We start from the raw sequence: 24,983 nt of genomic DNA on the forward strand, positions 1-24,983 counted from the left end.
ATATGAACATTTTAAATTGACGTGCGTGTTAACCTTTCTAATGCTTTCATTATTTTTGTTTGACATAAGGGCACTGAAGTGGAGTCAAAACACTTCAGAACATGCAGGCGTGTCTGTCTGAAATCCTGCAGTAATCGTCTTAGCGCTGGAGTTGTGCGCCTCTGAAGTTGCTGAAGGCTAAATGACAGACAATGCCTTCAAAAGATGGGCTCGTAGCCCAGTTTTTTTTTTTTTATTATTTAAAAAAGGAAAGCGAGAGTCGTCTTATCAGGCCTAAAAAAAAAAAAAGAGACGCAGAAAGGTACCTCATCCTCTCTAATTGAAACCCCAAAGATTTGCTCTGTTTGCATACCTGTCATATTAATTATAATTAAGGCAGACGCAGGGGCAATTTTCACAGGAAAGTCTGCATAAATCAGCATAATCTTAGATTTCTCTGCAAACTTTCAAGGTTGCAAAAAAGTCTCGCCTTTAAGTCAAGAGAAAATTATCACTCCAAAGTCACGTCAGGCAAAAAAGTTTTCCCTTCTCCTCGCAGCGCTGCCAGGTGAAGCAGCTGCACCGCGGTGATTCATGATTTTAATATCTGAACCAACAACAAAACGCACACTTCTTTTGTTGCCAAAGTTGAGCCCCTGGTTGACAAGATCCATGTGTAACGTAAAATTCTGCAACAGGGACATTTTGGTAAATGCTTTCTTTTTTTTTTTTTGTGAGTATGATTGCACAGACGTAACGGGAGTGTAGTACAAAAATGCCTTTTGAGTTTTACTGGGCCAGAACAGTGCTTTTATCGTGCATTTACAAACATTTTAACATCAAGACAATTAGCATCAACGCAAAAGAGTACTTTTAGAAAACACTGCATTCTGGTCGCCCATAAAAACATTTTAACCAGAGAACAACATGTTGTGCCAATGCCAGATTACCTTAAGGCACAAGATAATGTGCCCTGATATGGCATGATGTTCTTTATTTCGTTGAAAGAAGCAACAATGTAAGACAACCGATTCAAGGTTTAAAGGCCATCCAACCGATTTTAATTTCTGAAAGATATTTTTGAGCGGGCACATTTTTAAAGACTGCATAGCTTGAGCTTTTTGAAACCCATTTTATCACACACAGCAAGCATTTGTGGGGAGGACACCATATAGGTAGAGACACGGCAAGTTTCCCCTTCCTGTATATTCTTTTCTCAGCGCAGAGACTTGAGATTTTCTGCTGTATAAGTAAATCTTCTGGTTTAACGAGACCCTGCGCTTTGTCTTTTCTATCCAACTTCAATTGTTCCTCTCCCTGCTACAAAAGTGATTTTAATTGCTTTGAGCCAATAAGACAATGGCAAAACAGCAAAACAAAGGCCACGGGTTCCCTCACATCTAAATCCCACAGACCGCCGTTGACTCCCTCATTGTCTCTCCCCCCAGTGAGAGCAACGCAGGGGTCACAGCAACAACAGCAACAAGAGGATTAAGTCGAAAGAGCTGCAATTTTTTTTTTTTTTTTTTTTAGCACACTTGCTCCAACAGCGTCTTATCTGAATGTTCTGTAACTTCGACAAGCAGAGAGGTCAAAGCATACATTTCTTTGACCAAAACATGCAAACAGGGTAACCGCAGGGGAGCCACCAACAACAATTAAGGTTTGTCTCCGCTGCTCGGGTCGGCACAGCCTGCACAGCCTGCACAGCCTGCACAGCAAAACTTACTAATGAGTTTACGGCCGTAGGTTGTCCGGTTGGACGGCAGATCAATTTGCACATCTCGGAGGTGAATCACGATAATATCCCCAGGGAACCTTTGTTGCTACCCCGATGAGGCCTTTTTGGGTTCGTCGCTGGCAGGAGAGCTTATCAGTCAGCAGCAGGCCCGCTTCCTCCACACGGCCACTTGACGTCCTGTCAACATCCAGAGCTTGAAGAGGCAGCACGAGCTGCACAGGCCAGCACCAGAGGCGTACAACTTCTCTGCTGCGTCTGAGAAATACATTTCACTCTGCTTGCATGAATTTAAAAACCATCGACATTGTCACTAGTAGATACAGTATATAAACAGGACAGTTACCCAGTGCTGCAGGATCAAGGACAGGGGTGCAACATATGTAATTGATTTTTCACGTGGGGAGGTGTTAAACATAGCAGCAGCAAGAGCAGAGCGCTATCGAGACGTGACGTAGCTGGAGCACCTCATCGAGCGTATCGCTAACGATCCGTCTGATGCTGTGGGGTTCAAAATAGAAGGAGACGGTTTAAAAATAAGCTTCAATGAGCACTCTGTCACGCCTCATTAAACACCAGCAGCTGATTAGAAAAAAAGAAAAAAAAATCACTTCGTAACACACTCACACAAACCTGGAAGTCTGTATTTAACAAGGGAGTTAGAATAACTGCACCTTCTTTTCTCACTGAGCTCAGAGGTTCTGCTGAAGATACTGATTTTCGTTTAAACCCCAGAAATCTTCCCTGTAACCGTGGCCTTGCTGTCCTTCAATCTCTGCCTTTCTAAACGGGTGTGAAGGAAAGAAAAATCGCGGCTTGGTCTGGTCCGGCACCCGGGGACGCAGCTCGCACATCTGTCATGAGCGCTCGCTCGCGTTCATTGTTTTCGCTACGGCTGCATTCTTTGCATTCCAGCGGCCGCTACTCCCTTTGATTGCAGGCAGGCGGGAGGGAGGGAGGCAGGAACAGGACACCCCTCTCTCTCTCTCTCTCTCTCTCAGTCTCTCTCACTGATTCAGCAAACTTGGTTTCAAGGCTCCTACTAAGTTGTCATTAAGGCATTCGAAAGCTCGCCTGGCACAGCAATTATGTCAGCTTGAGAAGAAATGACGGCGTGTGAGACGTTCACGTGAGCTGCACTCGATAATCTCGCGTTTTCTCTCGAGGAATTTCGGTTCGAGCCACCACTTTGGAGTCAGCGCACAGTAGGAGGAGGAAGAGCGCCAGAACCGTCGCTGAAAAAGTGAAATATCAATAGCGAGCTATGCCTGGCAAGTCATATAGTGCATTTCCCCAGACACTGACAGCTTGTCTGGGCATTTAAAGTTTAAACCCGGCACCATGAGAGGACCGGAGGCTGTGAAAGTCTGGCAGCCAACATCAGCTGCTCATAAACGCTTTAATGCGGTTCGTGAATAAAGAGGTTTTTTTTTTTATTAATTTAATTTTATGTGCGTGAAGCAGCTGCTGTAAAGCGTGAGGCATTCTCGATCGAAGTTCTGAGCCTCCAGGTTTCCCTCTCACGGCGACACAGGGCCGAGCTGTCGAGCCGCTGTAACACACACGTCTCCAGGCAGCGTGGCGGCTGCACAGGAATGTCTCGGACGGCGGCTTTTTTTCGGGAAAAACTGTGCGTATCTGTTTGACCTCATTAGCGCCGCGGAGCCACTCGTGCCAACTTTGGTGCTCTCCCCGCTACGCCACGCAAATCCGCTGGAACGGAGGCAGTTCCAGTGAATTGATCTGGGGCAAGGAAGGAGCGTGTGTTTATTTTGCCCCAGGATGAAAAATCCGCGCCGCCGGCATGTTGATAAGCACCCGACGATCGAGAGACGGGACGATTTTGATGTCAGTACCGGGAAGATAAATGGCCTGTTAAAGCAGCAGCAGCGGTTGCAGCAGGAGACATGCAAAACAGCAACCTCTGCATACTAATAACACGTCTGAAAAAAGGCTGGGACGACGGTGTCAGGCAGAGTGTACAGTGCGCATGGGGTGCAAAACAGGTTGGGGACTGTCTTTAAAATAAATCCCAGAGGCAGACCCAGGGAAAATTCTTGCACGCACACCTGCACACAAAACGTTGTGGCTGTTAAAGTTGTACGGCAAAGGACCGTAATGAGCAATGACAAGGGGCCTGCGCTCATATTATCCTGCAGCAGCAGCAGCAGCAGCAGCAGCAGCAGCAGCAGAGAGAATTCCCTTTGGGAACATTTAGAAAACATCTCAAGGCCTTTCCACACAGACGCTCTTCCGCATGGCTTAATCGAAGGCGGGACAGTCGGCGTGTAGCAGTCAGGCGAGCGCAGGTGGTGGGGAAAAGTTTTTAAAAAATGGACAAACGGGTTGTGACGTTCGGAGGGAATCATCGTCGACATTACGACGCAAAAGACATCTGCAAACGTCGAGCAGCGGCGGCGGCACCGAGTCGTTATCAATGCCGATCCATTCAGGGGCCAGAAGCTAATGGCTGCAAAAGACCCAGAGACTGTATTACAGAGCCCCGTCCTTAAGGCGGTTTCCGAGTGGAATAAGGGGGGTGGTGTCGTTTAATACCGGAGTGAGGCTGAGCGCCGGGCGACGGAGAATTATTCTCCATACAAGCATCGTCGGCTGGCATTCTAATGTGCAGACGTTATCTTGGCGACGCGGCCGCTGAGCGGGTCTATTTGGAGCCTCTCGCCGGCGGCAAACACTTTTAGCACTTCTTTTAGCGCTTCAAGGGCAACCTCACATTAAAAACATCTTATTCAACATCTTATTTAACACTGGTACCAATTAAGTTGAACACACAAATGTTCCTCTGTTGTTTGCTGACTTTTTTTTTTGTCGGATTACGGCCGACTGGAGCCCAAGACGAGTTTTCCCAAGGAAGTAATGGAGCGTATCAATGTGGAATCATATTGTATTGTATCGGACTGAATTGCATTGCATCATATCACGGCGTCCGTATCATATCATATCTTATCAAGTCTATATTCTTGCTTGTGTCGTACGTTGCTTTGGAGAAAAGCATCTGCAAAATGAAATTGTGGGGACAGTATTGCATTAAATCACAAGTGTATCGTGTCGTATCGTGTCATGAAGCCTTCCAGAAATCCAGCCTATAGGCTCTCAGCGTTGTGGGAAGCTGGGTACTGACGGATTGAACAGAGAGCTTTGGAGCCCGATGAGGACTGATACCATTTGACGGCACGTTGGCACCAAAATCCGGCGACTGTTCAACTCCACAAAAGATTTGAGAGGCACAAACTACTCGGCATGTCCGCGCAGGCAGAGCTGGCTCTGCTCGCCTCTTATCTGAGCCCAGAGTCTTTTCACGGGTGGCAAAGCTGCGGGCTGGCACCACAAACCCATTTGGGACCCAACTCTGCTGCCAAGGCTGCTTCTACATTCGACGACAAAAAGAGGCGGGCGGGAGGGGGAGAACATTTTCATCAGAATCAGCTCTGCATGACGTCTGCTTGTTGCGGCGACCCGGATGACGGCGTACTCAGCTGCACGCAGGAAGAGAGGAGGGGAAGTGGTGCGAGAGAGAGGACAGGAAGGCAGCGGCCAGGGGAAAAAAAAAAGTGAGAGCTGCGGATTACGCGGCCCTCGTTTGCCTTGCCTCATCAAAATAACAATGGCCACTTTCAAACTGGAATAATAGGGAGCCATCAGTCGCCGTAATGAGTGGAAGGAAGCAGTTCCTGCCACGGCTGCAGGCTTTTGGTACGGTGGTCAGATTGAGGACGGGAGGAGCGGCTAATAAAGGCCCCCGAGCCGGAGGGGCCCCGAGGACTGGGCGGCTTAATGAGCTCACAGGGGCCCCGGTGATCCGGGGGAGGAGCCACACGGTGCCCCGTCCTGTCCATTGGGATTATTAAAAAAAAACAAAAACAGCGAAGGTGCACCTGAGTCGACCTCTTAATCTTAATTAAACGATGACTCGGCTCCTGCACGTGCCACTGCCGCTTCCCGCTGCGGCTGCTCCCGCAGAGACTCTTGTACGGAACGACAAGAAGCAGGTAAAAACCTCGGCGAGCACCACTGTGCGTGCAACTAACAAACAAAAGGTCAACCTGAGAATGACTCACAACCGACCCTCCTTGACCTTTTAAAGGTTAAGTGTGTAATATTTGGAGATTTTGAAGAAGAAACAGCGACATCAAGTGGTTATATTTCAGATTGCAGCATATTTCACTGGCCCCTCCCTCCCCACTCTCCCCAGACTTGCCTGTGAGCTACAGTGGCCTTTGCAACCAAACCTGGATACCTCGTCCATGTTCTTCTTCGTTGGTTTATTTGAAGATGCGAGCATTCACCCTAATTACAAAACGCGCTGATGGACTGACCACACCAGGCTTCCTTAGAAATATGGCGACGGCAGCTAACTGGAATATGTATATTCTTATACATACATATATGTGTGCACATATATATGTGAGAACCTTTCTCAGGGCAGGGAAACCAAATTACCAAATTTTATTGTACTGCGAGAATACACTGTTATTAATGTATTTATGGGCAGTATATGAAGTTTTTAACCATTATAAAAGTATTACAAATATTACACACAGGACCTCCCACCTCCGGCTGACCTCCTGGCTGAAAAAAAAAAATCAGCCAGGAGTTTCCAAAGTTTCCGTGAACAACGAGCAAAGCGTCTGTTTCCATTCCCCAGCCGACATCAGTTGTTTATAACTTTTCATCAGTGCGCATATTTTCCTCTTTAAACTTCCGTCTCCCTCTCGCTGAGCTGTGGTGGCTCGGCTCGCTCTCGCTAGTCAGCTGCGCCTGCGTCTAAACTGAAAGCCAGGCTTTCTGCCGCCTCGCCTCTCCCCTCCTCTCCTGGCGGAAGACTCAGTCTGACAGCTTCCGCAAAACATTATCTTCGTGTTTTTCTCGCCGCGGCTCATTATTTTCCTGGAGATGTTTTTTTTCTCTTAATTTCGCGATTGCTTTACGAGCGGGTAGCAGATGAAAAGCCAAACAAAACACGGCGAGGAGGAAAGCGAGCTTAAAGAGATATTATTGAAGCTTTAGCGCAAACAGCCGGGAAGCAATGAGCGGGGGGCTGGGGGGGGGGGGGGGGGGGGGTGGTCGAGGGAGGGAGCCGGCTCTGGTTAATTGCCGGGGAGAAGTCGGGGCCACGCTCACTCCTCCGGTGATGTAACCCTGGGGAGGGGAGGGAGGAGGGCTGCACACTCCCGTGACCTCGCTCTAATTACTGCATACCTTGTGGCGAGTGAGCCGCTGATGGAGGAGACGAGCACGATGCGACGTGACGCGACGCCGTACGGGTTTGGTCTCATGCCTCTCTCGCCTCGCCGCAGCACGGCTGGGCTGCCGCCCAGCTGCGACAGAAGTGACCGACGTGAGGGGAAAGAAAGACCCCGATCAACCGGATGTAGACCTACAGCCTTTATACTTGAATCTAGAGCCTAATACGTCAGCAGAGGCCGGGGTGTGTTTGTCACAGAGTTGCAAATTTCCCCAACTGGAACAGTCCGGATACTTCGGGGAAAAAAAGAGTAATGGCAGCAATTCCGTTTTTTTTTGCAGATGAAATCCCCCAAAATTATAAATTTCGGTGCCGAGCGCTGGATTCTGTGTCGCGCTGACCTGCTATGACTCGGGTTGTTTGTTTATCTGATTATGCGTCTCGGCTTCCTGCGGGGAGCCAGAGAGTGGCGGCGACTACTTTGGCAGCCGTAAAAACGTCATCTGGGTGGAGAGAGGCGATGTGAAATAAAAGGCCCTGACGGCTTTAAGAGTGTAGCGGCTGCCGGGGATGAATACCTCAGCCGCTCGCTTGCCATAAAAAATGCAAGACAATCCGTCCGAGTCTGCGCCAATTCAAAAGCACCTCTGCAAGCAAAAGCCGCCATGCAGACACATGATTTGGACCTAATGAGATTTCTGGATTCAAGGGCATGTTGGCGTATCATATTGAAAAAAAACAACACAACACTCGAGTTTCTGTTTTCAATTTCGTCCGACTGCGTTGCGAGTTAGAAAGTGTGCACCGCGGACGACAAAGCAAAGAGTGACGCCCTTTAAAAATAAATTCCTCCCTTCCCCAAGTTCATTTCACCACCGACGGTCATTATATATTCCGATTTCATCCGCCAAACACTCAGGCAGGCCAGTTGTGATCTAAACGCCCAAAGATGACGATAAAGTCAAAGCAGCGCAAGGAGAATTTAGAAGCAGTTTCTCTCCGAGCGGCACAACAGACTTCAGGACCCTGTGAGTCAGATTAGTGTAAAGTCCAAATAAATTCGGGCAAACCCTTGCCGGCTCAATTTCCACTCCTGCGATACGTCAAACCCGTCTTTACCCGAGGCCTGCAGCGAATAAGTAGAAGCGTGCTCCTAAAAAGGCATTGCATCGGGAATAAACTGTGCGGGTGGCTTTAATTTTTTAGTTTTTTTTTTTTTATTTCTTCGGGCTTTCCACAGCGTTGGATCTGAGCGTCGAGCCAACTTCGTTACCGTCCGACTGTTCTCCGCGCTGCCGCTGGCCGTGTGAAATCGATGAGCCGCCTCAGCAGATGTCCGTCTCAGCAGAAACCCGCCGCCGCTCCTCGCAGCTCTGTCGGTCTGTGAATTTTCTCGGGGGTTTGGGGGCCGATGTTCCCCGATGGCCCAAGGGGGGCCTCACTCCAAACGCTGCCATCCTGTGAAGCCGATAAATGGGTTTCCTCAACTTTCGAATGAAATAATGGCAGGCTTCTTTATCTGAAGCTCTTCTTCTGAGCAGATCTCTGTGATGCATAATGTGACCAGGACATGTGGGACATACGGACATATATGGCCAGAACAAACCTGATCCTGTCACAAAAGATCACCTCATGATGAACTTGGCTGTCCGACTCGGTTGTTTTCTGCAAGATTTCCATGTCTGAATAAAATAATAGGTCTGAGGAATGCTTGAAGACGCAGCAGAGCAAACGGCTAAAATGGCAAAATGCAACAAAACAAAAACAAAAGAGTTGAGGGATCAGGCATCAAACATGGCACTCTAACACAACAGCTACGGCTGCCATCCCTCTTCTCTATTTTCCCTCAGCATCCGTCGAGCATCAGGTGCTGCCTCTCGCCGCCTCTCGCCGCCTCTCCCGATCTCTGATGGCCAGGCTCGACTTGCAGAAGGTCCCTCGCTCGCACTTAGGGGCTTAAGAGAGCGTGTAAAAAAAAGTCTGCAGGGAGATGGCGGGCCGAGCCGCTCGGTCGGCCTCTTCATTCTCCCACCAGACGATCCTTTTTGGAAACGCTCGGCTTCCGGAGGAGAGTCGGGACCGAAGGCAAGGCAGGAAAAGAAGAAATGGAAGGGAGAGAGAGACGGGAGGGAGCGATGCAGGTGCAGAGGAAACACTTTTGAAAAGCCTCTGCGGGGGTGCAGGTGAACTCAGAAGAATTCAGAGAACTACTGACGTAAAGGACGGTTCTGGGAGTGAAGGACGGAGCGCAATAATGGATACCAGTGGTTGCATTAATGCTGCAAAAAGGAAAACAAAGGAGTTCTTGTTGGTCACAGCGCATCAGTTTGCTTTATCAGACCGCCTGGGTTTTTGTTCCATCCAGTCCCGACTTCAGTCTTCCAGCGAGTCACATCCAGCAGACGAGGCTGGATTTGTGATTGGCTGAACCCAGCGGGACACCTCGCCCGCCCTGGTTGTCGTTAAATCAGCCATGTCGACTCGATCTCTCGTCTTTAGTCAAAAAAAGAAAAAACAATTCACTTTCTAAGTGATCTTTACACTTTGCACCGCGCAGGACAGTGGCTGTTATCAGCTCACGCATGGTTGGAGCACACAGGCCGCCAGGCACCTCCTGTTGGCTGCATTGAATGGACGCGTCCCATCGTTCCTGCGAGGATCGATACACCCCGCCTCCCCCCCCCCACCTCTCCTCCTCCTTCCCGGGGCACTTAAATCAATGTCTTGTTTACAGTCTCCGTGCGGAGGCCTGATCTTCGGCGTAAACTGCTGCTTCTCCAGTTTCTGGCCGGTGGCGGCGGCGGCGCCGGTGGTGGTGGCGGCGGCGACGGCGACGGCTCCTCCAGCCCGATCAATAGTGCTGCATCTTGAAGGGGGTGAGGCGCCCCCCTGGGCAGCCAATTGGGACGTGACTGAGTTCAACCCGCTCCACCCTCCACCCTCCACCTTGACGGTGAGCGGGGGAGAACACTTTCATCCCCATCTTAGCTTTTAGCTTTTAGCCTCGGACAAATCGAAGGCTGTTCCATATGCTCGACTCACTCGGAGAACGTAGCCGCTCAGCTCCATGTGCACATATCAAATGATACTGCAACAGCAAAACTTGCGCGGATATCCAGAGCGGACCAGAGAGACGGATGGACGGAGGGATGAAGCACCTTTCGGATCGGCTTTAATCACCCCGTATTGATTCTTTCTCGCTGGGTGAAACAGCGTCTGAGGAGTCCTCTGTAATATTCCCTCCTCTCTTTAAGCAGGTCAGCCAATTTAAACACCCGTCTAGTCCAAAATATACCATTTAGATCTCATTTGCATTCATACCACTAGCACTTTGAGGCGGGAAAAGGAATATTAACGTTTCTTTTTCCGGCCGAAAAACGAAACATGAATTTTTTACACCCTCTTCGTCTTCAAGATGTTATCAGAGCGGTCGAGCGGCGGGTGAAGGGAAGCAATCCTTATCCACTTTGCGATTCATCACAGCTTCTCGGCCACGATGTTTACCCCAGTTTCATTGCACCGCCTGCAGGGCCGCTTGTGTCCGGAATGTTCCTGGCTGTGACGTTGATTGGTTTTTGATGAAGAGGCGGCCTGGAGGAGACGCGGAAAACAAGATCGCTCAGGGTGCAAAAGGGTTGGAGTGGCGAAAAAACAAAACAAAAACCACAGAGTGCAGGTGACAAGGACAGGAAGAATTTCGACGTTTTTCAGGACAGACGGTGCGTTGTGACAAATGATCTCACTCTGCAACCAGAGGAAGATATGATCCTCCTTCACTGGACTCGGCTAACAAACTCTGTAACACACCACATCCGCCGGCAGGTAAAACCCCGGTCGACCGGTAAGGAATTAACGATGAGACCGGGCGCAGACGTGCTCCTTGTAAACAATGAAGACGTCTCGTTACTCTGAAAAGGAAAGCTGATTTTTCTCACCAGCAGCAGCAACAATTGGCCGACGACAATTGGCCAACTCAGAGCCGCATTAGTGGGCTTGGCGGCGGTCCGAGGGATTTCAGAGGATAAAAAAAATAGTCTGGCGAAGGTTTGTGAGGACTGGAGCTGTCTGTCGACTGCCCAGTCTGCTTCCTGGTGCATCTTATCGTGACGGCGGTGGCCAGTGATGGGTGTCAACATGCCCTGCTGAAAATATACTGCTCGCACCCCACTGCCTTTCCTTTCCACTACTACCAGTTTAATTTATACATATGTTGTAGATCGGTCAAACAAATTTTACATTTTAAAAACTGACTTATCATTTCGAGTTTTAAATTGAAATTTTGTGAATAAAGTCACAATTTCGTTAAAAAAAAAAAGTTGACATAAAGAAGACGAAATTTTGTAAATAAAGCCGACGCAAGTAAAGTGGAACTTGGTGAGTAGACTGTATGGATGGTGGATTAACCCAGTTACCCACAGTTAAAAGTAAACTGCCGAAAAACAGGTGTATCCCACAAGGTTCAACCACAGTAATCAGGAAACTGGTGAAAACGGAAATATTCCACTAGACTTGCGCGAGCCTTTCAACTTTATTCTAGACATTCCGACTTCACTTTGACATTATTTGCAAAATAAATTCAACTTTATTCTTGAATTGAAAACTTAATATTTTTTTTCTCTTCTAGTGGCCCTAATCCTCTTCCGTATACTTAAATTAAATCTTGCTCCACTTTGGGGGTAAAAATAAAAATGCCAAAAGGACGATAACTATCTCACTTTCAAGTCACTGTAAACATCCGTAACCTGGCCTCGCACTTGTAACCGATGGAGGTCGGCCAGGGTGAACCTGTGAAGACGCACAGCGAGCGGCGCATGGACAACGTCACACGTGCGGGGCTGCAAAAAAGTTTTAGAGACGACCTGATTTCTCCTCCTCTCCTTGAAGCAGATCCACCTGCCACAACAGATGGCTGACAGGGAGGGAATGCGAGCTATGGTGTACGTGTGCGCGTGTGTGTGTATGTGCATGCAAGCGTATCTTATTATTACCTGTCCCCAGAGTCGAGGCAGATAGTCGCACTGTGTAACGGAGGCAACAGCAACAACAACAACAACAACAACAACAACAAGAGAATCTCCCCAACAAACCACTGTCAGGCATGATTGGACAGCATGTGGTAAGTGGTGCAAAGGCCTCTGGGACACAGTGATACACGAGCGCGCACACACACACGCACACACACGGCAGTTTGTGCACCAGTGCGTCAAGCTCCTTGTGCATGACACCCTCTGTGTGTGGCACCTGCCGCTGCAACTTCACACTTTCAACGGGACCCCGACAAGAAGACGGATGGAAGTGTGTGTGTGTGTGTGTGTGTGTGTGTGAGAGGGGCGCGGGTCGGGGCGTGTCTGACACGACCACGTGGCGTCCACAAACACGCCGGCATGCGGGTCCATCCAAACACATCATCGCTCCCATCAATCACCGCCAATACTCCAGCATGCGTCATTGACTCGGGCGTCAAAGTTCCCCGCTGTGCTTCGAGCTGCGGCGGCAGCCGATGCTCTTTATGGAGGGTTTCCGTGTTGCATGTATGCAGAAATGTGTTTTTTTTGCAGATGTGATTTTTAGTTAGATGCTCAAGAAAAAAAAACTCCTGTTACAGCTAAAAAAAAAAAAAAAAAGGAAGAAAAGAAATTGAGCCGTGTGGTTTCAACGATAGTTGCTCAACATCACAAATAAAGGGAGGGGGGGGGAGGGTGACACCAGCAGAACAGAAATATATCCATCTCCAACTCAAGAGAACATGTGCAGTGTAACTCTTACTGACAAGCGTCGGACTGGCTGACACTGCTGTTGGCGAGGAGGAAAAAAAAACATCAAAACACAACAACAACCTTTCCAAACCGCATGGATGCTCTGCCACGGCCGGTGCCTTTTCTGCTTTGGTAACCTCGCATGTGAACGCTAAGTGGGCACCTGGCGAGCACACCGACTGCCTTGGGCTGACCTGGAAACGTCTGCTCTCACCTGCACCAAACACCAGTCGCCGATGCTCACACAAAGGCAACTGGGCAAGGACACCAATAGGAGGAGCCTGTCACCGTGCAGAGCAGCTCAGCTCCAAAAACTCAGTTTCCCGGCAGAAAGTGAGGCTGAGGCTGCTCCCATTTCGCCTGATTAAAACAGCAGCTGTGATGCAAACCTTCATTTATCTCAATGCTTTGTCTGTGACATTTATTATTCACGGACGAGGCAGCTGTTTTAAGATTTTCCTCTTCGCGCAGATTATTCCAGACAGAAGTAAATATGAATTTATAACGGCCCTAATGTACTTGCAATTTCTTGTTTAGTTGATGCGAGCGGGATTGATCACACGCTCACCTGGAATGCAACAATTAAGAATAACAATAAAGAAAAACAAAACTTTCACATGGATATAAATCAAAAACAACAACAAATGACTCGGATCTCAACTGATTATCGAATGGTTCAGTGTTTCATCACCGCTGACTGATGCCTGAAACTGTGACTCCTTGAAAGCCGACAAACTTTTAAGTGTGACAATGAAAGTTTGGAACTCAAGCCTCGAAAACTCACTGGAAAAATGGGCCACAGGAAGCCCCCCCTCCTTGCAGTATCCATAACGTCTGGCTCTAATGAGAATTCGCTGCATCTCTGGGAACATGATGCTGCCCTATGTTCCCCCACACAGCCATCATCGGGTTGTGTAGGTCCTAATTAAGTCCTGTACACTACGGGGCACGGCTGATGGCTGATGACAGCCTAATCTAGTCCCTCACCTCCGAGGTTAATAAAAAAAGGCCTAATATGGCAGGGTGTAGCAGGAATGAAAGCCTTAAGACTTTTGGACGTGCTGAAAAATTTAAGCCGCGTTCGAGTGCGAAGGAAATTAAGTGATTAAATGCGGAGGCATGACTCTTGATCACTGTGACGGCAGGGAGGGAAAAAGTGTACATCATCATCCGCCCTCTTCAATTAGGGAGGAGATTGTAATGAAAGTTGGCGATTCGGGGCAAGATATGCAGAGAGGAAGAGACGGCTCTTATGTGACTATTAGGGGAAACGGTGGAACAAAGTCGGGAGAAGAAAAGTGTATGTGGGGGGTGGTGGTGGTGGTGGTGGGGGGGTGACCAGGAGCTGATGTATTATTCAAAAAGGCCACGAAGAGCGTTTGGAGATCGGCCATGCATGTAAACCGGGCAGTGACCCTGGACCACTGCCAGAAGCAAAAGGAGGGGGAAACCAAGCACGACTTTGAAGACTGCGTTTATCTGACGTCCAGCCTCCCACTGAAACTGATATCTGGAGAAGTCGAGTCGCTGGTCGTTTGTTTGCTTGTTTGTTTAAAAGACTTCATCATCGTCATCATCATGACCACCATCAAGTTCTTATAGAGTTAACGTAGCTCCCGTTAGTGTTGCAGTCAAGACTGCATCAACCGAGACCAAGACATTATTAAGACAAGGGAGCATCGAGATTGAGACCAAGACAAGACCACGACTTGATATATAAAAGAAAAATAACAAGAAAAGAGAAAAAAATGACAAGTCTCTTTTTTAAATTCAAGTTTGCTTAAAAAGTGGCCTTGAGACCAAGACCGGTCTGGAGTACTACTACACTAGCTCCCGCACAGGTTGAGTATAAGCTCCAGCAAAACCAGCAATTGTTCAACGCAAAATAGGAAGTCGTTGAGGTGGGCAGTGCATGAAATTTCACAAAAAAAGTCAATACAAATCACTGTGATCTATTCAGTACTACAAATGGTATTGCCATTTTCTTTTTATATAACCTGCAAATTACCCCCGAGTAGGTATAACTGTGCCCTGCTCTAGCAGTAGGGACACAGCATCGCTTCATAAAGTTGCTCGATCCATTGAGTCGGTTGTGGCCATTCATCAAAAGTTTATAATGTTATCGGTAGACGTCTTGGAATAGAAACGTTAGGGCTTCGCCAAATATGGCTATATTACGCCGTATCGATTATTTTCTCCTCCACCGCTTGTAATTAGGGCGTAAACACTTTGTCGGTACCCTGCGAGTGTGGCAGCAAAACAGAGGGAGCCGGTCGCATCCGCACAGCCCGGCTTCTCCTGCCTTGAAAGTGCAACTGATTACAGGAGCTCAAGCGCAAAAAAAAAAAAAGAGAAAAAAAAGAAAAAGAAAAAAACCACATCGCAAGGACGCTTGAAAATGTTTCCCCTTTCCTAATCTTTCCTTAATGCACATATCAGCCACATTAAGAACAGCTTGACTGTAAACAAGCGGCCGAGCAGCGGAATATCAATCACCTCTACTCGGCAATCACTGGAGGATATTAATATTTCATGGACGAAGAGTACCACAAGTTTGATAAGGCTTGCCTTTTGAATAAATCCCGGGTGTGATACTGAACACACACACACACACACACACACACACACACACACACAGTAGCAAGACCTTGATCCAAAGCCTCTTAAGAGGGCTTTGCTGATTTTTCACCCAAATATGAGATCCCTCTCCCGGCTCGCCAGGCGAGACGCCCAGTGTCATTAAGCGCAGCCATCAAGGACAGGCACGACCGGAGGAGTGTGTGTCCGTGACAGAGTAGCTTCACATCCAGTGAGACAAAGTTTCCCCAACACAGAGGGTTTTTTTTTCTTTCTTTTTTTCCACGGCACGCATACTGCAAAAAGAAGGACAATGCCAACGCAACAGACAGACAGAAGAAGGTTGATCTTCTGCCTCAAGGACACTAAATTAAGCAAATCCAAAGGATTGAAATTCCTGCCTGGTCAGCTGCAACCGGTGTATCCAACCTTACTGATGCCATTATACATTCTTGGTGACAAGACTATAACCCTGAAATAGTGCCTGGGGGGGAAATTGCTCTAATATTTATACAATATCCTGTTGTAAAAGCAATTTAGTCCACTCAGTCGAGCTCAAATTGGATAATACATTTTCTTTTGGCACATTTAAATGCATAGTTTGCAACAGAAGTACAATATGTCTCACAGCGTGTGGTTGGGAGTACATGTAGAGCAACATTTATCCCTTATGGAGAGAAGAAAAGGGGCTACCAGATACAGTAAGACGATGCCCGGAACAGCAAATACACATCTAATGGCCAATTAGGCTGCCAGCCAATGGTCTGGTCATTTAAATGTCACGGAACTGGATTAATTAAGGATTAATAAACAAACAATCACTCATTCACCACTGTTTTAGCTGTTGGTGCACTTTTCTTTCAAATATGCTTTCTAGTACCTCATTTATTTTGAGTACAGCAGGCTTGTTATTTGCCAAAAACAGCGCAAACGACAAAAACAATTAGACGTGCTCCTGTTATCATGACCCTGCACCCCCCCCCCCAGTTGCTAGGTAACATCCAGAAACCGTGCGGTAAACGCAGCATCACTGTCGTGTTTACACCGAGGAGCCCCAAGCCAGCGCGCCAGGGCTGGAATGTGTGTTTCGAGACAAATGTAACACACGCGCACGCGCGCACATACACGCAGCACGCACGCACACACACCTTCAGAAAAGAAAGCAATGGGACCATTGGAAGCAACACATCAACAACAAATACCTGTGAACATACAACACACACAAAGAACACAACACGCGTGTGCGGGGATAGTTTGGCGTGTTTAAATGGAGCTGCAAACTGCAGTTAAAAGTTTGTTTCGTTGCCGTTAGTTAGTTGACAAGCACTTTTGTTTGTGTTACCCGCTGCTGTCACAACACTAGCGAGCGTGTCCGACGAGCTAACGGACGTCTAACGGCACAACAAGAAGAATGAGAAGAAAGTGGAGGAGGACGACATTGTCGAGGAGGAGAAGCAGAAGAAGAAGAAGAAGAAGAAGAAGAAGAAGAAGAAGAAGAAGAAGAAGAAGAAGAAGAAGAAGAAAGTTGTTTGGCTCACCTTGTTTGACACACTTGAGTCGCACGGGCTCCTTGCTGTGCCTGACCACGGCGTGGACGTCCCGGGTGGTGAGTCCGGCCACGGGGGTGTCGTTGACTTCCAGCAGAAGCTCGTTCGGCCACAGTTTGCCGCTGTGGCAGCTCCGCGGCGCTTCGCCCGGCGGCGGCTCGCCGATGACCGGGAAGAGTCCATTCTCCGCGCCGCCCCTCAGCTCGAGCCCCAGCGCCCCGTGCTCGTCCCTGTCGAGGACGCACTCGTGGACTTTGTTGGTCCAGTGGTTCTTCCGCCTCCTCAGGCTCTTGGACATGGCTGGGAGTAGTGGGACGAAGAGGAGGAGGCGGCGGCGGTTGAAAGAAAGAAAGAAATGTACAGATGTAAATCACATGAGTGCGGCCGTAGTAGGAACAAGTTTTCCGCTCCTCCTCGCGCTCAGCCCGCCGCCGACACTCGGCTCCATGTCGACTCGGGGGAGTGTGCTCGCGCGCGCGCGCGCAACTCACGCGAAAACTCGCACGCGCGGCAGCAGCAGCTGGATGATCGGCCGTGCGAGAGAAAAAGCTCAGCTAGCTGGCGCCTTCAAGTGCATCGTCCACGATCGGAATCGGCAGCTCCAGATTTCTAGGAACCAAGGGGGGAGAGAATTGAGTTTTTATTTTATTTATTTATTTATTTATTTTTATTTTGGGGGCGACAGATAGATAGAACTAAAAAGTTGGTAAATAATGTTTTTTTTAAAAAAGAAAAAGAAAAAAAAGAAAGAAAGTCGGGCGGTGCGAAGTTAAAGCAAAAATATCGACATAAATGAAAAATAAGTAACTCATCTGAAGTCCTGTCAGTAAGTATATAAAGCATATTTTCAAGAAAGAAAGTTTTAAAAATGACAAGTTTCGTTAACACTGCCAATCATCCATTTAATTTTTAGTTTTTAATGTAGTTTTAAGCTTACCTACAAAATCTATCTGTAGCGCCGGTGTTTCTAAACGCGTCACGGAGAACTTCAAAACGTCCAAGTTCGCAAGTTTGCTCGTGAAGGTTGCACGTGGCTCCAGCCAACTCAACTGACCCGGATGTGAAGGCTGAGCAGGGAAGAGGAGGAGGAGGGGGAGGAGGAAGAGGAGGGGGAGGGGGAGGAGGAAGAGGAGGAGGAAGGAGGAGAAGGAAGGCTTTCCCCCAAAACCATCCTTCCATCACGGGGAAAAAAAGGGAAAGGGGTTGCTGAGTTTCATTTTCCCTCCTTCAGCCACAAATATGAGGTCACTTTTTGACATTTGATGACAGACACTTTTAATTTCAGCAAGCATCCACCAATGAAGACTTGAAGGTTACTTTTGTTATATTTTCAGTGCGCAAACTTTTCTGATCCACTCAAACAGCTTTATTTCAGCCGCGCTGTCATTCATCTCCCCTTGAAAGCTGTGCCCAATCCATTCCTGGCAGAACAGATTCACACACTTTGTTGCGCGAGACGGACAAAACAGCTCTTTCAAAAAAAAAAAAAAAAATTGTTTCCACAGGAAAACCTGACACTGCATGAACTGTATTCCTTTGAAGAATGTCAAGGTCTTTGAGTTTAACGCTCACGATATCCAGAATTCGGAAGAAGTCTATTTTCTTTCCCCTGCACAGACACTTCAGTATTACTGTAGTTCTGCAGAGAGGGAAAAAAATCCCCTTGTGTTTTATCTCAGACGAGAGGAGAGCGATGTATGCAAAGGGAGAGTTAACTGAGCATAATCCATCCCCAAACAGAGTGTGTGTTTATGTGTGTATTTTTTCTATATGTAGTGAGAAGACTGTAAACTTCCAGTGTTTCAACCATCGTGTGTAATGACAGTTTGCCGATTTGCCGCCATTTCTCACAGCAAAAACAAGACGCAAATACTGTTGCACTTGTTTTGACACACAAACAGCGCTGCTGTGATACAATTCACTAATTGGTCTCAAAAGTGGCAGCGCACGGATGAAGAACTGGATTTCTTTTACCATCAGATTTTCCACTAAAGCCGTCTCATTACAGGAAAGAAAACTAATATATGCTCTTTGAATCCTCTTATTTTTAAGAGCTAGTATTTCCGACTTGGTCTGCGAGCAATTGAAGTTTTTTCTAGATGGATCTGCGAGGAAATCTCTGCGACCCACCCAGCTGCCTGGCCAGGACACGATTGGAAATGCAAAAATATTGTATTCATGCACTGGAGTGTAGAATGTGAATTCCAGATTCTCAGATAGAAGAGAAAAGGGGCACGGAGAACGAGGCCTTTGCCATCCTACGATATCGCCCTTGGTCCTCATTCCACCGTAACGGCTGGATTTTCAAAAGCTCATAAAAACAAACGGCGCTCGTGAGAAAAGATTCTCCAAGAGCGTCGAGCTGCGATCGATTTCTCCACACAAATCGCAACTGTTTGCTTCCGTCCAAGGGTTCACCAGGAAGCCAGCAGCGGTGCACAATGCATCGTTCTCTCCTCCCTCCCGCCGCTGAAATTTTGGGAGAGAGAGAGAGAGAGAGAGAGAGAGAGAGAGAGAGGGAGAGAGAGAAAAAAATCGCCTCAGCATTCCGGAGGTTGGGAGCGCTGGGCTGCGTAGCAGCACAGGCTAGGGAGTGAAAATTAAAAAGGCGAAGCGAGGAGAACTTTCAGCCAGCTGGGGAGGCCGTGTTTGAACAAGGAGAGGAATTCTCTGCGCGTGGCAGAATAAGTGGCGGGGAGGAGGAGGGAGGGTCAGGGGGGCTGTGGGGCCAATGGTGAAAAACGCTGGGAAAACAGCGTGGGATCAGATTGTTGCGAGAAGCGATGGGTGGGCTCCGGGCCTCGGCGCTTATATGAGTCGGCAGCGACGAGGACATTTAGCGCTGTGTTTTGCTTTTTTGTTTTTTTTTCCTTGGAGGCAAATATTTTCTCGGTCGCTCTTCATGTAACTGCGAGCGACAACAACAACAACAACAACAACAGTAGCGGCCCTGCCTGAGTTCCTGCCTGCCTGGTTAAACTCATATCGCAGGAAATCACAGTAGCCACGTTTCCATTACTCCTAAAATTGCGCAAAACCTAAATATCGCAATAAAGAAACTGGAAGCGAAAATATCGCTGTCATGAGGTGGTTTTTCAGACGTATCCATATGGAGGTATATCGCAAAAGTGTCATGGAAACACTTTTTTTGCATTTACATATCACAGGACGTGACGTACGGGGTCACGTGACTTGTTCACTTCAATTGAAAATGGTGCATCATGTTTGGATGAATATTTTTCACAAGTAATCAAAGAGAAAAATACGACACCCATTCTTGACAGCAAACAAACATAATCAAACAAAAGCAAACGCAATTAAGGCTCATGCGCTTCATTTGATTCAATGGAAACACCGGCAAATCGCAATTGTACTCTGTTGAAATTTTTTAGAAATATCGCTATTATTCTGCAAAAAACTGTAATGGAAACGTAGCTAGTGTCAATGGACCATCAGTCAGTCACATCCATGCAGCCAGATGCAGTTTTCACCTCCCATTTCCCAACCCCCATCCCCACCCCCCTCCCATGGGAGTGCTTGGCCACTCGGCAACATGATGTAATGGTTATGACAGGCCCTGTCGCTGGGATAATTAAAGCCGGTCCGGGAATATCGGCGAAGAAAGAGGAGCGTCATTATCCACTTTGTGCCGATGGAGCGGCTCCACCAGCCCACTGGCTCGCGGTGTCGGACCCCGTAGGCGCTGGACGTGGGCCTGAAAGTGCTCCGCCTCCGCCAAGCGGACCGCCCGGAATGTTTGTCTTACTCGGGGCCCGCTCCGTCCAAGGCAATCTGACCTGTTTATTTCCCCGCCATCTGCTCGACCTTGCAGCCCGGGAACGGCCCGCTCCGCTCACTCGCTCGAACTCGGTTTTGTTTGGCCCTTCGAGGACGAAGCGACCGGGTTGCCGGGAGATGAGCAGCTGCATCTTCAGGCTTTTCTGGTAAAAAAAAAAAAAAAAAAAACTGGCAGGGAGACCGTGTGGTTTGAAAAGGTGGCTGAGGGATGAAAGAATCATCCATCTATTCAGGAAGACAACATTGATTTTCTTTTCTTGATGTGTTTTTTAAAGTCTTGTCCACTTTGATCCCACTCCAAAAAAAGATTCCTTTCTTTCCGAGTTTAACCCTGATCTCAACGCATTGTGCTCACGCTGCCAGAGCTCCTTGACTTTTAATGAGTGGGCGGGAGATAGTCCACATGGGCACGCAGGAGCGCTCAGTGGAGCTCGACCAGGGGGTGTCATGCAGCTTCTGGCCCCCCTCCTGCTGCTGCTGCCGCCGCTGCTAGCAGTCCATTGATAAATTAGCCTTAATGCTGGAGCTAATTGCTAACAACGGCAGTCAATCAAAGGCGTCCCGGCTCAAAAGTCGGATCTCTCACCTGCAAGTTATAATTTGAAGATCCTCTGCATAATTATATGGTGGTACCTTCAGCTATGGTCTCAGCTCTGACATCTGGAAAATAATAGTCTATTTTGGGGGGGTGGTTTGGCGACAGAATTCCAGGAGATCCCGCACGGAGGCTGCAGGGCTTCTGCAAAATATGCCGTATTGGCTGATTCATTATTTGTCTGTAAGGTTCCCAAGTGAGTCTTCAGCAATATTTCAACTCTGAAATCTCCCTCGTCTATCTTACCGACCTCCAAGAGGAAGAGTTTCCTAGTTGGTTTTTGGTAGAAAGCAGTTGCTGCCAGCTGCCATTTAAACCCCAACAAAAAGACAAAGAAATATAGAAAGCAACTGCGAGCAGAGCTAATGCTAAAGAGACGAGCACATACGCAGCAGTGGCGGTTTTCTTCAACTCAACTCTTTAATTGAGGTTTAGCTAAACAAAATGCGTGAAACACACACTTTTGAAAACCCGTGAAGGTTCTCAGTCATCCAGGTCATCACGTCTTGAAGGTGAAGTTTAGGCAACTGGAGCAAAAAAATCAAAAAACAGTCCAGTTTCCTTAACTTACCCTTCAAAATCACAAATTTGAAACTTCACTAAGTTACTTCTGCTAACTGGCGCTAGATAAAATCTGACTGGAGCCGTTTTTTTAGGTCTTCACATGTAACCCCCCTAACCCCTGTTCAATTTAAAGTCCATCAGCAAAACAGCTTCTATTTTCTCCAAAGGATTGCATGTAACGGAAGCAAAAGTTTTGCCCCCCCCACCATCCCTATTCCCACCATTTCCTCACCGCTATCCCGACAAACATCCATTAAAATGACTCCCTGCTGTCAGAGCTGCGGCTCTCGTGTCTCTTCTCACTCTGTTTTTTTTTTTCACTGAGTGATTCAGAGTTGGATTTTTATTTTATCTTTTTTTACTGATGCGTGCCTCTCAGGGAGGCAAACCACTTTCCATCTGCGGCTCTTTTTTTTGCCACTCCACCTCCCCCCTACTCCGCCACCTCTCCGTCAGCTCAGACGGAATAAGTACCTTTCCCACCTACACCTCACTCGGGGCTTTTAACTGCCCGGCGGCACGGGGGACAGGAGAAGAGTCCCAAACGCTTGGCCGACGATACATTCACTCCATCGCCGTCACTCATCCGTCGGCGTTGGCGACCGTGTCGGCGGCGCTCGGCCCTCGCGGGAGCTGGCGGCATCCGTCAGATCGCCAACACCATTGCCGTGCAATCAGCGAGCTGACAGCTTGATAGACTTCCAGCAGCCACATCTCATATCCTGTCACAAAGGGTATCAGATGGACGGGCCATCGAGCCGAGGCGACGGCAGTTCACGGATCACGTCAAATTATACCCTGAGCAGGACTGGTCGGCTTCCGCCCCGCCTCACGGCGGATCTCACTGGTAGATTTACCTGGGTATTTATCTGTTCATTTGGGCTGTTTGTAAATGAATGGGGAGGACAATCATGTTGGAATATTGGAAGCGGTCGCGTCGGCGACATTTGCAGGGACAAAACATACACGTTGGCGTTTGCACACAGAAAAATGTTGAGAATCAACGTTCACGTTGCCATAGTTACATTGACATACTTTTATCTGCAACATTCAAATAGTTTGCATGCGTGTATCTGCCCTGAAGAAAATCCCAAACTACCCCTTTAACCTCCCGTGTAACCTGTCAATCAACCCGCACCAAAGTTTGTCTTTTCTGCATTTTTTTACAGGATCGTTTGGCCTCGACTGTGATGAAAAACGGCGGGAAATAATTTCTCAGCGACGCCGTCGACCCTGCCGTCGCCGCTGACAAGCGGCAGATTCAGAGCCTTCCCAGTTTAATCTGCCTTCTGGACTCGCGGCAGCCATTTAACACTCTTCTCACACTCGTTTTACAACAACAACAACAACAACAAAAAGAAAAAACCCTTCACATGATGGGTTTGACCGAACGCCCGGAGGCGTCCAAAAAGTGCGGAGTGGAGTGGTGATAAACGGGGAGATTAGAGCAATAATTTATATGTCCATGCCATGCTTATCGTTTGGCCGAGATAAACAACCCCGAGCCGCCGGTAATTCTCCCAGTCACCTTGGACGGAAGTGTATTTGGTGGCTGTGCGCTTATTAATTTCCACCCGCTTTATCTTCCGCGACAGGAAATAACTGCTGTTTTCCGGCCCCGTCAGCGTCTTCCTGGAAAACACAACCGGCTCCGACTGATCTCAAGTTTAATGGCATGCTGGGGAGTCGTGCACACAAGCGCACAAGGCCTGAAACGGCGATGTTGTCGCGGCTTCTTCCAGGTGCTAAAAGTCTGTTTGGGTTTGCTGTGAAGTCGTGTCGACTCATCACTTCTGAGGCCTCGGTCAGCGAATTTACTGCAGGCCAGGAGTGAAATGAGATGCAGAAGAAGGTCAGGATGGGAAAAACACACGAGAATCCAAAGTGCATAAAAAAAAAGACAAATATTGTGCTTTAAATTTTGCCTCAGTGGGAAAACCTTGCTACAATGACAACAAGGGATTGTGGGTATTGTAGTACTTCAATAGAACATTATTCATAATTACAAACCATTCCATCGCTGCATCCTTATCTCCAGACAACAGGATAGTTAGCCCCCTGTTTATAACTTACCTGCTAATATTGGTGCTAGAGCAACAGAGTGGCTTTGTAAAAACTTGATTCTTCATTTTTACTCTGGACACCAGTGAAGCAGCCGTGTACGATCATCCCCCACAAGAAACTTGGTAAGAATTGCAGATTTAGCCCTGTGTTTACAGCCTCCTGCTAAAACTCATGTCTTGTAGGAACTCCCACGTGTTTGGTCAAATCAGGGAACTTTCAGAGGGTGGAGCCAACAGGCGGTGCAGTGACTTACCTGGTCAGAGAGGTATCAGAGCCCTTCATGACATCACAAGGGGCCGACTTGAGGCACAGATGAGTATTTACATGAGAGAATTGGATTTTCTAACCCCTCGGAGTCCAATGTCATCCAATCAGGGCTCGTCCCTCCCTCCCCCCTTCTTCTATGTCTACACTAACACAACACGGCGATGCTGCCTTCAAGGTAACATTCCGTCGCTGATGTTTCCTGGTTTTCTGAGCCAAACAAGCAGCCCGACCTACAAAAAAACAAAACAAAAAAAGCCCATCCAAAAGTGGTGTTCTCACCCGGCTGCCACATAAATCAAACACCTTATTTCTATTCATCACCCTGCACCCTTTCTTCCCCCTCAAGCCCACCCTTTTTATTACGCTTTTTATTTTTTGGATTTTCATGACAAAGTGGCACCTAGCACTCGACTCTGCACCCGCACCAGCTCGCAGGCCTCCTCTGTCATGCAGATGCATCCCGCCGCTTAATTATTCATTGCCGATCCGTCCGTTAGCGGCGGCCTGCACCACCGCCAGTCTCTCGCACTCTAGTCAATAAATATTCTCTTTGCCTAAGATTAGAAGATTTTTCGCCTGACCCAGATATTAAATCAAGTTATTGTTCCAGCTCTGTCATGCTAAATTTCCCTCTGACAGCGACGGCAGGAGCGAGAGAGACAGAAAGAGAGGGAGCGAGGGAGAGAGTGAGGGTGGGAGATGGAGGGAGAGAGAGAGGGAAGAGAGAGATTGAGAGAGAGAGCAGGAGCTTTTAAACAGGGCTGCTCCAGTTCAACAGTGACCCCTGCTGTAGAGTTCAGACTTTCCCGTTTTGTTTGGATCCCCTGCAGGAAAAATCCTGTGTGTGTGTGTGTGTGTGGGTGTGTGTGTGTGTGTGTGTGTGTGTGTTTAT

General features: G+C 48.0%; 1 protein-coding gene across 6 annotated transcripts in view; it reads right to left on the reverse strand.

Moving 5' to 3' along the window:
• The window catches only part of magi2a (membrane associated guanylate kinase, WW and PDZ domain containing 2a), a 143,565-nt gene extending 125,732 nt beyond the window's left edge, over positions 1 to 17,833 (reverse strand). For 3 of the 6 annotated variants that reach the window (XM_076030006.1, XM_076030007.1, XM_076030008.1), the window contains exon 1: positions 16,795 to 17,354. In XM_076030006.1, coding sequence (XP_075886121.1) covers positions 16,795 to 17,101 — 307 coding nt within the window. In that variant the 5' untranslated portion in view covers positions 17,102 to 17,354. Of the gene's footprint in view, positions 1 to 16,794; positions 17,355 to 17,744 lie in introns of those variants that run through there. The other 3 variants (XM_076030002.1, XM_076030001.1, XM_076030004.1) reach the window with 3 other exon arrangements.
• Between the last annotated feature and the right edge of the window lie 7,150 nt (positions 17,834 to 24,983).

Source organism: Nelusetta ayraudi, unplaced genomic scaffold (assembly GCF_046127955.1).
Source record: "Nelusetta ayraudi isolate G7.1 ecotype Tasmania unplaced genomic scaffold, CSIRO-AGI_Nayr_v1 ptg000027l, whole genome shotgun sequence".
Lineage (NCBI taxonomy): Eukaryota > Metazoa > Chordata > Actinopteri > Tetraodontiformes > Monacanthidae > Nelusetta > Nelusetta ayraudi.